This window comes from Myotis lucifugus, unplaced genomic scaffold (assembly GCF_000147115.1).
Source record: "Myotis lucifugus unplaced genomic scaffold, Myoluc2.0 scaffold_187, whole genome shotgun sequence".
NCBI lineage: Eukaryota > Metazoa > Chordata > Mammalia > Chiroptera > Vespertilionidae > Myotis > Myotis lucifugus.
Window position 1 is genome coordinate 1,039,816 of NW_005871235.1, and position 15,951 is coordinate 1,055,766.

Here is a 15,951-nt window from a genome sequence, read left to right on the forward strand (position 1 = left end):
GGGGGGGAGGGGATCCTCGGTCGGGAGGTACTCCTTGGGGGGGTTGTGGGAGCAGCGGCTACTTTTGTGATAGCAGGGCCTCTGAAGGGTCCCGTCACAAGTGTGGGTGGCCCTTCTGGCCGGTGGAAGGAAGGCCTTCAGACGCAACAACCTGTTCCCACAGTTCAGAAGGCGTGTGGTGATCAGGAGGCCGCTGTTGCTTGAATCTTCGAGGCAAGTCCAACCTTTCCGTGGAGGGGTGCAGGTCTCCCTTGGCTCTTGCAGTCGCGCTGTTTGCGAATCGCTGCCTCCGGGTCAGTAGCCGCTGGGCTAGTAGCCGATCTCTGGATGCCGGTGAACGCTGCCTGAGATGGCGCGGTCCCGCCGCTGCGCTGGCGCCCAGAGGGAGGTTTCAGCCTCAATCTCCAACCATCCGCATTTTTTAGGAGTTTTCTGTCTTTCCTGGCTGCAGACTGTCTCTCAGCTGAACCTCCCCAGCTTGATCGGGCTGATTGTTACCCGTTTCAGCTGCTCGCCCCCATCTGGTCCGGGACACAGCACCAACACGTCCGTCTAAGCCTCCGCCATTTTTTCTCAGTAAGCCAACCCTTTCATATATCCATTGGTCACTAGCATGGGAGTAAACAAAAGCCCATATGCTTAATATTATCATGAAATGTAACACACATGTACTACATAAGATGGAAAAACAGCCTAATACTGGAGCAATTCTAAAAATGAGAACAGTAAACTTTTAGTATACATTGGTAGGATAAAGTAATGTTTGTTGAATGTCTCAAAATTTCTTTTTGAAATCATGTAGATGGCCCAATAAACCAGAAAACTTTATGAAGTTTTCCTCTCTCATCATAAAATGACACAATACAAAAATCAATAGAAATACCTGGTTTGCTCCATGAAGATCTGGAACTCCACCAATAAAGACAGACCATGATTCTGGCAGGGGTTTTTCAGACACGAGATTGACAGGTTCCCTTGCTTTTACAGTCCTCCCTAGAATAGTCAGCTCAGCTTTGCATGGGTCCAATTCTTGCCTGCAACCATTTAGAAAAGTAATTTATGGTTTTAGTATGCTTTGTGTAAACATTTATCTGACCAATTAATTAAGCTATTAACAAAAGAAGAAAGATTTAAGTAAATAGATTATCTCACCATAAAACCAACAAAGCCAGAAATAGATTAATCTGCTCTAAATTAGAAACACTTAATGCTTTAAGTATATAAATACAAAGTTAATTTTAGATAAAACAACAAATTGTAGCAATCACCTAATAAAATAAATAAATCCTGATAATAAAGAGATCTCTTTCAGCTGTGATTAAAACGATGTTAGAGTAAGATATTCTACTTTAGTTTTTTACATTGTTAAGTCTTCTGTGTGAGTTAGAAATATTGAAAAGTATTGGTTTATATATGGTTACAGTACTGTCCCCTACCTGCAGTTTTACTTTCCATGGTTTCAGTTAGTCATATCGTCAAACTCCGTTCAAAAACATTAAATGGAAAGTACCAGAAATAAATAATTTGTACGTTTTAAATTGTGCATCAGTCTGAGTAGTATGATCTCACATTGTTTTCCTCCTTCTAGCCCGGGACATGAATCATCCCCTTGTCCTGTGTAACCAAGCTATATATGCTATTTGCCCATTAGTCAGTTAGTTTCCATTGACTGTCCCAGTATCTCAGTACTTGTGTTCAAGTAATCCATATAGTATCCTAACAGTAAGTCACAATGCCTAAGTATGTCATTCACCTCACTTTATCTCATTACATAGGCATTGTATAATCTCACATCATCACAAGAAGGGTGAGTATAGTACAAGATAATTTTTAAAAAATATTTTTTATTGATTTCAAAGAGGAAGGAAGAGAGAGAGAGAGAGATAGAAACATCAGTGATGAGAGAGAATCATTGATGGGTTGCCTCCTGCACGCCCCTCACTGGGGATTGAGCCCTGCAACCCAGGCATATGCCCTGACCAGAAATTGAACAATGACCTCCTGATTCATAGGTCAACGCTCAACCACTGAGCCACACTGTCTGGCTAGTACAAGATATTTTGAGAGAGAGGGGCCATATTTATATAACTTTTATTATAATATATTGTCATTTATTTTATTTTATTATTCATTACTAGAGGTCTGGTACATGAAATTTATGCATGGGTAGGGTCCCTAGGCCTGGTCAGCGATTCGTGCCAATCTGTGGGGCAACCAGCAGGGCGATCAGGGGGTCCCCTCTGGCACTCGCCTTGGCCAGCCTGGCGCCACCCGCTCCCCAGCTCTGCCCCCCACCGCCACCGCTGGACGCCTCCCTCTGTGGGGTGACTGGCGGGGCAATTGGGGGGTCCCCACTGGCACCCGCCTTGGCTGGCCTGGGGCCTGCAGGCTGGAGGCAGCTCCTGCATTGAGCATCTGCCTCCTGGTTGTTAGTGTGCATCATAGTGACTGGTCGTTCCAAAGTTTGGTCGATTTGCATATTAGGCTTTTATTATATAGGATTATTAATATCTTACTGTGACTAATTTACAAATTAAAATTTATCATAGATATGTACATATAAGAGAAGAAATTATATATATGTGTGTGTGTGATAATTTCAGTACAGTCTATGGTTCCAGGCACCCACTGGGGTTCTTGGAACATATCTTCCAAGGGTAAGGGAAGGAATTCTGAATCTGATGTATAATACATGTTTATGGTTAAAAATAGTAATACTGCAATGAGTAATTATTTATAGCAATATAAATCATACTAAGATACAAAGCATGTAAACTTTTTAAAAATGAATCAAATATAACTTAATTAGGCAACTCCCAGTATTAATTTTCATGTGCCCATATTTTAGAAAGATGAGATAAAAAATACTTCGACAGTACTTTAACATGTAGATATGCATGTCTCACTTACTCTGTACACCTGTTTAATCATCTAATCCAGGGACTGAAACCTATGGCATATAGGCCAAATGTTGCCTTTCCACCACTTTGTAAGTAAAGTCTAACTGGAACAGAGTCACCGATTTCTTTACTCATAACCTATGGCTCTTTCACAGCAGAGTTGAATAGCTGCAACTAAGACCCTAAGGCCCAAAGAGCCCAAAATATTTACTACCTAGCTCTTTACAGAAAAGAGTTGGTAGATCCTTACCTAATCTATTTATCTATTTAGCTACCAAGCAAGTACATTTTATTATAATCCTTTCAGAGATGATAGTACACATATTATAAGATACCTAGGTAACATTCACCTATCAATGCCATTCTATATCTTGACTGTGATATTCTGTCTTCCAAATATTTATATAAACTTTTAATTGAATTATAACATGTATGATGAGGAAGGTAAAGAATAAAGCTCTATGAAATACCATATTGTGAAGATACTCAAGTGATCACTACATAGGTCAAATGGCAGAATATTACTAGTATGAAGTCCTAGAAATATTAGCAACACAAATACACATTTGTATGTCCCCTCCATCTTAATTCAACATTGTTTTCAATATTCATTTTTGTCATTGAATTTAATAGTAGTTTGTTCATTTTCAAGATGTATCATTATATTGATATTTCAAAAATTATTTATTCTAGATTTAGCATACATTTGGTACTATTATGAATATTGCTGTTATAAACATGCTTGTACATGTAGAGTTAATCCTCTTACTTCATTCATCTTTTGGGTTGAGATTATCAAATATCATGTTCTCCCTTTTTTTCTCTTAATTGTGATGAATTATGTTCACTGGTTTTTTAAATATTTGAGTATATTTCTGGAATAATTATAACTTTTTTTATAATGTATGTCTTGATTATAAAACACAGGGTTCACTTTTCTACATTTTAAGGAATAGAGACTGGCCTTCATATTTCCTGTCTCATACTGGTCTTATAAAATTTTGCTATCAAGATTATGCTGTCCTTATATTCTACAGAGAGTTTACATAATATTAATTTTATATCTGCCATTTATATATGGTAGAATTCACTAGTATAACCACTTGGGCTTAAAGTTTTCTTTGAAAAAGTTACTAAATATGGATTCAGTGTATTTAATATAGTATAGTTATGTATGTATTAACATGTCCATTTTGTCAAACTGTATTTTTTCTTAGAAATTTTTTCATTCAATCTATACCTTCAAAAGTATGGCATAAAATATTTCATAATTTCCTGATATTATATTTTTATTGGTATTAGAACTATAGTAATGTTTCTTTCTGGTGATACTGACTAATTGTATCATTTCTCATTTTATTTTTATTTTTTGTGCATAAATACTGGCAGGGAGTAGTAAATTTCAAAGAACACACTTTTGCCACTGTTAACAGTCTTAATTCTCTATTTGTTTTCTACAACTTTAATGTCAGCTCTTATCATTATGATATTCTTTTTTTAACTTTCTTTGGGCTTAACTTACTCATATTTATAAGGTTTTTAACTTAAATTATGCTCTCAAGATTGTAAATTTTTCTTTAAGAATTAATTTTGTTATGTTTAACAAGTTCTATTTTCATTATTACTGTTCAAAATATGTTCTAATTTCTTTTTCCCTCATTTGGTCCAAGAGTTATTCAGAATTGTATTACAAATTTACAAATATACAGGGATTTTCTGTTTTTTATTATTATAAAAATTATTAAAACTCAAATCAAGCTTGTTCAAAGAATGTTTTCTATTTGCTTTCAAGTCTTTGAAATTCATTTGCCTAGGCTGCATCCCAGAATATGGCCAATTTTATTAACGTTTTCATGACCCTAGAAGTCTGTAGTTAAGTGCAATATGGTCAGGTTTTAACATAAACACAAACATACACACATTTATACACTTTTGTATTGAATGTAAAATGGGAACAATTAAATAGTTAAATCATGTCTATGATGTCTGTACATTTTTTTCTTTAAAATATATTTACAGATTCTTTGCATCCCTCTTCCATCTGCATCATTATATAAACTTAATAGAGCTAAAACCAAGTGTGGCCATGAAGCCAATACTGAGGCTTTTATAAAAAGAGGTTTGAAAAATTTTTGAAAAGATAAATGATGTTCTCTATATTAAGAACATGGGAGAAAAATGTGTTGCACATTTTTAGAACCCATTTCTTATTCTTAAATTCTATATTTAAAGCAAACTAGAAACTTTCTGTGTTAATTACTTATTACAACTAAACTGTTAAAAATATCTAATGGAGGTTATAGCTTCTAGAAAGCTATTCATTTACTGACAAAAATAAAAAGCAGAGCATCATGGCAGAGTGAGAAGACTCGTTTGTAACTCTCCTTAAACCTACAATTAGTCGGATATCTATAACCCAACAAAAGTTCCTCTGTCCAACATACTCCCATGCCTGAGAGGGAAACAAAAGCACAAATAAGAAATGTGACTGCACCAAACTAAAAACCTTCCACACAGCAAAGGGGTTAATATTCAAAATGTATAAAGAACTCATACAACTCAACAACAAAAATAATCTGATTAAAAAATGGGCATATCTGAACGGACATTTTCCCAAGTTAGGCCTACAGATGGCCAAAAGACACATGGAAATACATTCTATGTCACTAATTATTAGGGAATTAAAACAATAATGTGCTATCAGTACACACCTATTAGAATGTTTATTATCCAAAAGACAAGAAATAACAAGTGTCAGGGAGGAGGAGGTGGAGAGTGTCAGTGAGATTATAAATTGATGCAGCCACTATGCAAAACAACATGGAGGTTCCTTAAAAATTTAAGAATATATCTACATATGTTCAACCAAATCCTACTTCTGGGTATTTTTCCAAAGGATATGAAAACACTTTGAAAATATAGTATGTGCCCCTATGTTCATTTCATCATTATTTACTACAGCCAAGATATAGAAATAACCAAACAATGGATGAACGGCTAAAGAAGATATGGTCTATCTATCTGTCTGTCTGTCTGTCTGTCAGTCTGTCTGTCTATTTATATAGACAGATAAATAGATACATATACATCAGTGATTCCCAAAGTGGGCGCTACCGCCCCTGGTAGGCGCTGCAGCGATCCAGGGGGGTGGTGTTGGCCACAGGTGCATTTGGGGGCAATGAGTAACTGCTATTAAAATTTTTAAAAAAAATTAATTTCCAGGGGCTGAGTAATATTTTTTCTGGAAAGGGGACGGTAGGCCAAATAAGTTTGGGAACCACTGATATACATAATTTCCTTATATGATTATATAATAGTTTAAGAAAAGACATTATTGGATATTTAGTTTCTAAGATTTTAAAATAATAAATAATTACATGATAATTCTTGAACGTTATCTCACCATTATTTGGTTATGTCCTTTTGAAGTATTTCAAGAAGTAAATTATTAAATAAAATTATAGACAATTTTAAAGATTTATCATCAAATTGCTAAATTACATTCTAGAAATTTGATTCCAATAAGTATTGTCAGAATGTTGAAGATTTTGTTCAGTTTTATATTTATATTCATATAGGATCTATCAGTATTTTCGATGTATTATCTGCATAAAAATTCTTCCCATCCAAAAAATATTTGCTAATATTTTATGTTTAGAGACAAATTTGAATGTCATCAATACTTTATAATGAGATTCTATGTATATAGCAGATTGAATTTTATACACGTTCACTGTAATATTTGAAACCAATTGTATTGCTTTAATTATTGAAGTGGCATAATTTATTTTGATATTTGGTATGCCAGTATCCTCTCTTACAACTCTTCCTCAAATATATTTTTTGTTGTTGTTAATCCTCACCCAAACATTTTTTCATTTTAGAGAGAGTGGAAGGGAGGGGGGAGAGACAGAGAGAGACACATCGATTGGTTGCCTCCCGTATGCACCCAAACCAGGACTGGGGATGGAGCTTGCAACCACAGTACGTGCTCTTGACCAGAACTGAACACGGGACCCTTCAGTCCATGGGCTGATGCTCTATCCATTGAACCAAACCAGCTAGGGCTTCTTCAAAGATTTTGACATGTCACAATTTATAACAGCTAAGATCTGGAAACACCCCAAGTGCCAATCAGTAGATGAGTGGATAAAAAAGCTGTAGTACATTTACACTATGGGATAGTATGAAGCAGTAAAAAAGAAGGATCTCTAACCCTTTGATACAGCATGGAAGGACCTGGAGAGGATTATGTTAAGTTAAATAAGCCAGACAGAGAAAGACAAGTATCACATGATTTCAATCATATGTGGAATCTAATGAACAAAATAAACTGATGAACAAAATAGATCCAGAGACATAGAAGCATGGAACAGAATGTGCAATCTCAGAGGGAAGGTGGCGGAGGGTGGGTGGGTGGGAAGAGATTACTTGTATACATATATGCATAATCCATGGACACAGACAGTAGTGTGGTGAAGGCCTAGGTCGGGGGTGGAGATGGGTTATAAGATGTCAAGAGGGGGAAAAAGAGGGGCATATGTAATACTTTCAACAATAATGATTTAAAATCTAATTTTTATTCCCAAATTATCAGTGGTATTTTTATCAAGAATAAAAGTTATTCTATATTCTAAAACTTAAAGGCTAAATATATGTGTATATATACATACAAACATGTGTACACACACCTGCATACTTGTGTCTGACAAATATACATGTTTCTTATATTTATATAAAATATTAGAATATTTAATCCAATGGGAAGTAAATGTTCTACCTGTTTTTTTTCTTCATTTACATATCTGCACTTAGTCCATATTCAACTGTGGTCTCTATCTTTTGGAATGACTTATTTAGAGAATAATAATGAGTAGTGTGAAATACAATATATGTTAATTTAAGACTAGGGGCCCGGTGCACAAAATTTGTGCACCAGGGGTGGGGGTCCCTCAGCCCAGCCTGCCCCCTCTCACATACTGGGAGCCCTTAGGGGATGTCCTACTGATGGCTTAGGCCAGCCCCCTGCTCCCCTTGGGGAGTGGGCCTAAGCCGCAGTCTTGCCTCCCTTTGTGGGAGGCGACCGGGCTGATCAGGGGAAGGCACCAGCCTCATCACCACACTGCAGCAGCCACTGCCAGTCACCGCAGCCACCAAGGGGTTTTCATCAACATGGACTCCAGTCCCTTCACCATGAAAAAATGACAACTTTCTTTAGGCATTTTCAAGATGTGTCTTTCATAGGATATGACATTTCTTTCTTTCTTTCTTTTTTTTTATCCTCACCTGAGGATATGTTTCCATTGATTTTTAGAGAAAGTGGAAGAGAAAGGGAAAGACAGAGAGAAACATCAAAGTGAGAGGAACACTTTGATTGGTTGTCTCCTGCATGAACCCTGACCTGGGCCCTGGCCAGGGAGGAGCCTGCAACCTAGGTACATGCTCTTGGTCAGAACTGAACCCAGGCCCTGCGGTGGGCAGGCCGAGGCATTATCCACTGAGCCAAACCAGCTAGGGCAGGATATGACATTACTTAGTCCTCCAGCAGTGGACCTTCATTTTTTTCTCCAGGAGTGTGGTGGAAAACCCTAGATCACCTTTTTGGATTCTTATTACCCAAGTTACTAAGAATATTATCAGTGGCATATGGGGAGCTTAGTCAATGAGCGGTCAGAAAAGGTGTTTCCTCTGTAGTTCACTCCGATCGCCGGCTCCACCCCTGTCCAGGCCTACAGCCTCTGGCTGAGGTTGTAGGCCTGGGCAGGGGACCCCCAGACCCCTCCTATCACAGGCTCTGCCCCTGCCCAGGCCTACAGCCTCTGGCCGAGGCTTCAGGCCTAGGCAGGGGACCCCCAGACTCCTCTGATCGCCGGCTCTGACCCTGCCCAGGCCTATAGCCTCTAACAAGGCTTTAGGCCTGGGCAAGGGACACCCAGACCCCTGCGATTGCCAGCTCCACCCCTGCTCAAGCCTAAAGCCTCTGGCTGAGGCTTTAGGCTTAGGCAGTGGCCCCCTTGGCTTTGATTGCAGGCTCAGCCCTGCCCAGGAGCCCCCTGGCTCAGGCCCTTCCTAGGCTGCTCAGAGCTCACAAAGGGTGGGTTTGAGATGTTTGGGTGGGTTAAGTGGGCACTACCTCGAGTGACCTGGGTGCCGATGATGTTCCCGGGACCCAGGCTGTTGGGCACCTATGTATGCAAATTAACCGCCATCTTTGTTGGGTTAATTAGCATACTCATCCAATTGGCTGGTGGGTGTAGCGGAGAGACCATCAATTTACATGTTTCTCTTTTATTAGGTAAGGTGTGTAGTAAGGATTACAATACAATAGAAATGAATTCAAGTTAGAAATACCCCAGAAATGATCCTTGAATGATAGATAATTATGATAGGAAGAGGGAAGAATAATAGAAACTTACTAGAGACGTGAGATTCTGAGTGAGAATGAAAATTGGAAGGGAAATGAATGAGATGGAGTTTTAAAGGCTTTTTCTGCCTACAATTGATAACAAGAGTTCAGTTTAATACCAGATCTTCATATTCTCTACTTTGAGCATGTGGGACACATTACATTCTGTACAGATATTAGTTCATTCATTACAATGTCAACAGTCTTTGTTATGTTATTACTGCACTAGAGGCCCAGTGCACAAAATTCATGTATGGGAGTGGGGGTCCCTCAGCCCGGCCTGCACCCTCTCGCAATCCGGGGCTGCTGGCTCCTAACCGCTGGCCTGCCTGCCTGATTGCCCCTAACCACTCTGCCTGCCTGTCTGATCACCGCTAACCCCTCTACATGCCTGCCTGATCTCCCTTAAATGCCTCTGCCTTGGCCACCACCACTGCAGCTTAGTCCAGAAGGACGTCTGGAATGACATCCGGAAGGTCGTTTGGTTGTCCGGTCTAATTAGCATATTACACTTTTATTAGTATATATCCTTACACCTGGAACAAGGACTTGCATGTGGAATTTTGTATGTGTGGGATATTGAGCAACTTTACAGGACACTGTCTGGAAAGTGCTTAAAGACTGACAGACAGCATTTTACTTTTAAAATTGTATGTCTTATTTTTTCCAATTACAAGTATTAGAATAAACTGCTAAAAATATAAAAAAGGAAAAGCAAAAACAAACAAAGAAAAACCTACATTTATCCCAGGAGGAACTATAATTATCATTCCATTACAATCTAAAATTTTCATTTTATTACAGAATGTCCCCAAAGCTGAGAATGTTACATAAACTTTTTCACAGTTTGGCTTCTTTCGTAATTTAATAATATAATGTAAACATTTATGTATGTTAATATTATTGAAAACTATTAATTTTAATGAATGTATAGTAATAGTTCATATGTTTGTACTCTTTTTTTCTAAAATGTCTAGTCATTAGGTATTTTGGCATCCTTTTCTCCGGTTTTTTCACTCCTTTCTTTGAAACTAATGCATGCCTATTTCATATATCCTAATACACAAATCTATTTATTTTCTTAGGGAATTTTCCTAGAAGCTGATTTTCAGTATATAAGCTTTCTCTATACTTAGATTGTAAATTCCTAAATTTTCTTCAGAAAATTTTCTGCTGGTTTTATGTGACAATTTACCTAAACTATAGCCCCTGTTATTCAATCAAACACTAATCTAGCTGCTGCTATTAAGGCATTTTGTAGATGTGGCTAACATCTATTTCAACAATCAGTTGACTTTAGGTAAAGAACATTACCACCATAATGTGGATGGACCTCATCCAATCAATTTCAAAAGCTTTAAGAGCAAAACTGGTTTTCCTGGGAAGAAGAAATTCCACAGCATCAGCTTCTGCTCAAAAGTTTCCAGCCTACAGGCCTTGATGGAAATATTTTACACATTTTGTACTTATTCAGTCATACTCCATAATCGCATAAGCCAATTCCTTAAACTAAATCTCAATATATATTTTCTGTTGTGTCCTCTTCTCTGGTAAAGCCCTGACTGACACAGATGGAGGTAATGAGAGTACTGAGGTACAGAGATATTTGACCCCATCCATGTACAAGAAGATCTTTCATATATTACAATCATATCAGTAAAGCAGTATTAATATTAATTGAGTATGGAATTTGATTCTTTAACTGGAGCTGAACCTGATAATAGTTTTTGTTAAAATCTCAGAACATGTCTCTCTTAATTAGTGTTAACCACATTGAATTTAATTCCTTAAGAAGGTTTTCTGCATGAATAGCAGTGGATCAGGTGATTGGCCTTTGACTATAATCCAAGATATAGACTTGTAAATGACCTTTGATCTGGATTAATGAATAGAACTGATAACTGGGGAAAGGTTCATATATCACATAAGAAAATTAGTTCTTATAGACATCACATTCAAAGCTTTTCCTTGAAATTTATGATTTTTATTTTTAATATAATTTCTATTCATTGTCACAGAGGGTAGACTGCTTCACAATCAAGAGCACTATTAGTATCTACTAATTCTGTAGGCTTTCATCTTTGGATAAGTATGAGAATTTTCTTTCATGCTTAAATTTCTGCACTGCTTATTCTTGTTTTCAAAGCTATTATCATTTCTGAAATAAATTACCCTTGGTAATTGAATACAAGGATGCCATATCATCTTTTCTCATACACATATTCCAGAGAGCAGGCAGCTAAACTGAAGGAAAATGAAAGGTAAGAACGCCTCCTTTATAACAATGTAGACTATCAGGTTTTCTTTGCCGAAAATGCAATTCTAATATTTCATCTAGCAGGATTGTTATTTTATTCAAGAGACGCGCACTTCTTAACAGCAGTCGTATCTTTCCCCTTAGGCTCATTAGAATGGAGGTCACGCTGTTCTGATTGTGCCCGACTGAATCTAACAGGAATTGACTGAAGGTAGGAAAACAGTCTTACAACATTATTGTTTAGCTTTTGCTGATGATACAGTTTGCCTAGCACACCATGCAGTGTAAAATTTTTCTATCAAGGCTTTTTAATGCTTTCTCTAAAATCAGCATACAGGGTGCTTTAAAGGTCAAATGAGTAGACAAATTTATTCTGCATAATTATAAATATATATAGAACTCTCCGGAGGACGCCTGGTGTTTGAACTACCTTTAATTGCTCTTTTCCCAAACTTGCAGTGATTGTTCATATTTGTCATTTGTATTCACATAATAGTAATCATTAACATCTCTCCACTAATTAGAACCTGAAGAAAAGTTTAGTGTGCCATAAATCCTATCCACTCTGTTTAGGTACTCGGGGTAGATCCCAAGAAAGGTCAAACAACTATGCTGAGCACAACAGAGATGTGGGTAACCTACCTACTGTTTTATTATTTGCATGGCTACCATATCATCAAACAGCAACAAGTTATAAACTTTCACATGCGTTAGTAGAGTGGAAGGGATACATGGATTAGTCCAATCTCATCTATAACAATAAAAGCATAATATGCAAATCAACTGAATGGCTGAACAGCACACGACTGTCCGGATGACCTTCCGGACGACCTTACGGACAAAGCCAGGGCTGCGAGGGCCAGCCAAGGTGACCGGGGCTTCGAGGCAGCAGCGGAGGCAGCGGGGGCTGCAAAGGCCTACCCGTGCACGAATTTCATGCATTGGGGCTCTAGTAAATAAAAACTCCATCATGTTGGAAATCAACTCTCTCTCATCTGATTATTCTTGAGCATTATAAAAGTCATGGGGGTGGGTGGAGGTAGGCAAAGTGGGGGGGAAACGGGGACAACTATAATAATGTCAACATTAAACATTTTTAATAGCCCTGGCCTGCATGGCCCAGTGGATAGAGCACTGGTCTCTGCACTGGAGGATCTCTGGTTCAATTCCCAGACAAAGGCATGCACCTTGGTTTGCAGGTTTGATACCTACCCCCTATTAGGGCACATGTGGGAGGCAACCTATAAATGTGTCTCTCTAATATTGATATTTCTCTCTCCTCCTCCTTCCCTCCTACCCTCCCTCCCTCCATTCTACTCTTTAAAAAAAAATCAAAGGAAAAAAAATCCTCATTCCTCCAGTGAGGATTTAAAAATATTAATAAAATAAAAAGTCATGATTTAAAATTACTCTGGCTTCCATCTTATGTTTAAGAAAGCTGTTTTTAAGTGACAGTGATAAAACTTTCCATAGAACCTGAATGTGTGTATTCTCTTTGTTGATTGCCTATCATATTTATATATTGAAATAATTACTTTATTTAATCAGCTATAAAAATATAAAGAAATTGCTACAAAGTCAAAATAACAATTCTTTCTTTTTAGAGAGGATTTGGACCCAGAAGCTTTTTGTTCAGACAACGAAAAATAAAAGATAGACATCAATTTAGGTATTTGATGCCAATATATTGCTTTTTATCAGATCAAAGTACCCCAGCTATCTAGGGATATTTTATATTCATTTAGCTTAGAAGGTATTTATTAAGTTCCATCTGAAAATTGATTCTTTAAAGGGAATTAAGCAGTTATAGGGGCTCTTTTTGTTCCATTCCTATAATATTTATTCAAGTAGTTTCCACAGGTGACATGGAATTAGTTGCTCCCAGCTTCCACTGCCCCATCATATCTTTGTAAAAAGTACGATAAGTTCAACTCCCCAATTTAAAACTCTGAATGGCTGAGCATTGCCAAAAGGGTTAAGTCTAAAAATATGCAGCTGGAATTTAAGCACCCACCCCTCCAGTTCTGGCTCTTCTTTAATTTCCTGTAACTCTGACAGCTGCACAAGGGGAATTTTCTGCCACACGTAGATCAGTCCCCTCATTCTCCCACCTGCCAAGATTTCTCTTTTCCCCATTTAAATACTAATCATAAATAAAAACTTATGTGAGCTTCACTTATTACTTAAAATGCTATTAATATTTGTAGTCTCAATTATCTCTTTACCTCTACTACCACCTATAGTATACCCTTCATTTTTGCATTCAATTATGTACTGTCTTCTCATCATGGGATTGTTTGATATTTCCATGTTTTGTCTCTCCAGTGAAAAAAATAACCTCTCATTTGATGGAGTTCTTTTTGTCTATCTTTGGTTTTTTAATAAAACCTAGGCATTAGCCTACTGACCTTAAAAAAATCAATTCTGCATCAGTGGTGTTCCCAGAAGTACACCAACTAGTCTTTTCTACCCTTAATAAGTGTGATCCTAAGTCAGGAAGCCCACAAATTACCAGCTTAGATGCTACCTCCACTGTGACCAGGTTTTCCCTGGTCTCCATGTTAGGGCAGATTTATCCCTTTGCCCATGGGGCTTTCCACAGGCAAAGTAACTGTTTGCATTCATTGAGCCATACTCAGATTTTCTAACAAATATGGGCAACTGAACAAAAAGCAGCTAAACACTTTGAATTTAGTATTGAAAGTACCATGCAATTGAGTTGTTTTCTGGCTAATTCTAAAGTACGTCTTATTCGAGTTGATCTTTTCCTGTAGGGTACATAATCTTAAAACCTAGGCATGTTTTCCCTTGTGTTCCTATTAGAACAGAAGTTATTCTACATCATGTCATGATTCTTCTGAAGGACTGTTCCTTGCTAAAACTTCAGATCTCTTCACTGCATTTCTAAATATATTTTTGCATTTGTGATTGGCATTAAAAACCAGTGATGTGGTTATTAATTACATTAATACAGAGATTCTAATTAAATTATATTTCAGGACCTATAAAACATAGTATAAAAATATTTGACATTTGATTATTAAATACTAAGATCACTGATTAAAAATAATCAAGAACAATATATGTAATTATCTTTATCATTATGAGCAATTAAACCATTTCTAGTAATATTTCCTTGAGATGAAAAATCTGCCTTAGAAAAACACCACCAAGAAAATTTATAAATTAGATTAATTTAGCATAGATTTACACCTTATATTGTTTGGCAAAATTATATAAACAAAATATTTTAAAATATATACATAATTTCTGAATACTCATAAACTATACCTGAATTTTTATGTTTAAAATTATTGAAAGCATAAAGCAAAGCAGAAGATTAACTTTGAAATACAATTTATTAGTTTTAAAGAGGGTTTATACACACTGAGTGGCGAGATTATTATGACCACCTGACGTTTGTAGGCAAATTAGCTGAAGTTGCTAGAGGGCCAGACCATTATAAATAGGGAAGCAGGTTGTTTACCATGACAGTAGAAGTGATTTTCTTCTGAAGATATGGGTAAACAATGCGATTTAACAGCCTTTTAGCATGGAATATATATATATATATTCCACAACTACTCTATATATATATATACTAGAGGCCCAGTGCACAAAAATTTGTGCACTCGGGGGGGGGAGGGGGGTCCCCCAGCCCAGCCTGTGCCCTCTCACAGTCTGGAACCCCTCGGGAGATAAGGACCTGCTGGTTTAGGCCTGCTCCCGGGTGGCAGAGGGCACGCCCAATCCCTAGGTGCAGCCCCTGGTGGGGCTCAGAGCAGGGCCGATTGGGGAGTTGGGGCGCCGCCCCGTCATGCACAGAGCAGGGCGGATCGGGAGGTTGCGATGCCACCCTCAGTCACACTCAGGGTAGGGCCGATTGGGGGGTTGGGGCACCGCCCCCTGTCACACTCAAGGCAGGTTCGATGGGGAGGTTGCGGCGCCACCCCCTGTCATGCACAGAGCAGGGCCGATCAGGGGGTTGGGGCGCTGCCCCCTGTCACTCACAGAGCAGGGCCCATCAGGGGGGTTGGGGCTCCGTACCCTGTCACACACAGAGCAGGGTCGATCAGGGGGCTGGGGAGCTCCCCCCTGTCACGCACAGAGCAGGGCCGATCAGGGGGTTGAGGAGCTCCCCCCTGTCACTCACAGAGTAGGGCCGATAGGGGAGTTGGGGCACTGCCCCCTGTCACACTCAGGGCAGGGCCAATGGGGAGGTTATGGCTCTACCCTGTTACACACAGAGCAGGGCCCGTGGGGGGGGGGGGTGCCGCACCCTGTCACACACAGAGCAGGGCCGATCAGGGGGTTGGGGCGCCGCACCCTGTCAAACACAGAGCCGCAGGGCGATCAGGGCTTTGGGGAGCTCCCCCCTATTAGGCACA

At 38.5% G+C, this 15,951-nt stretch overlaps 1 protein-coding gene across 1 annotated transcript in view; it reads right to left on the reverse strand.

Moving 5' to 3' along the window:
* Positions 1-15,951, reverse strand: part of EYS (eyes shut homolog (Drosophila)) — a 1,189,235-nt gene that overhangs the window by 459,409 nt on the left and 713,875 nt on the right. The window contains 1 exon segment of the mRNA XM_006096829.1: positions 884-1,034. Coding sequence (XP_006096891.1) covers positions 884-1,034 — 151 coding nt within the window.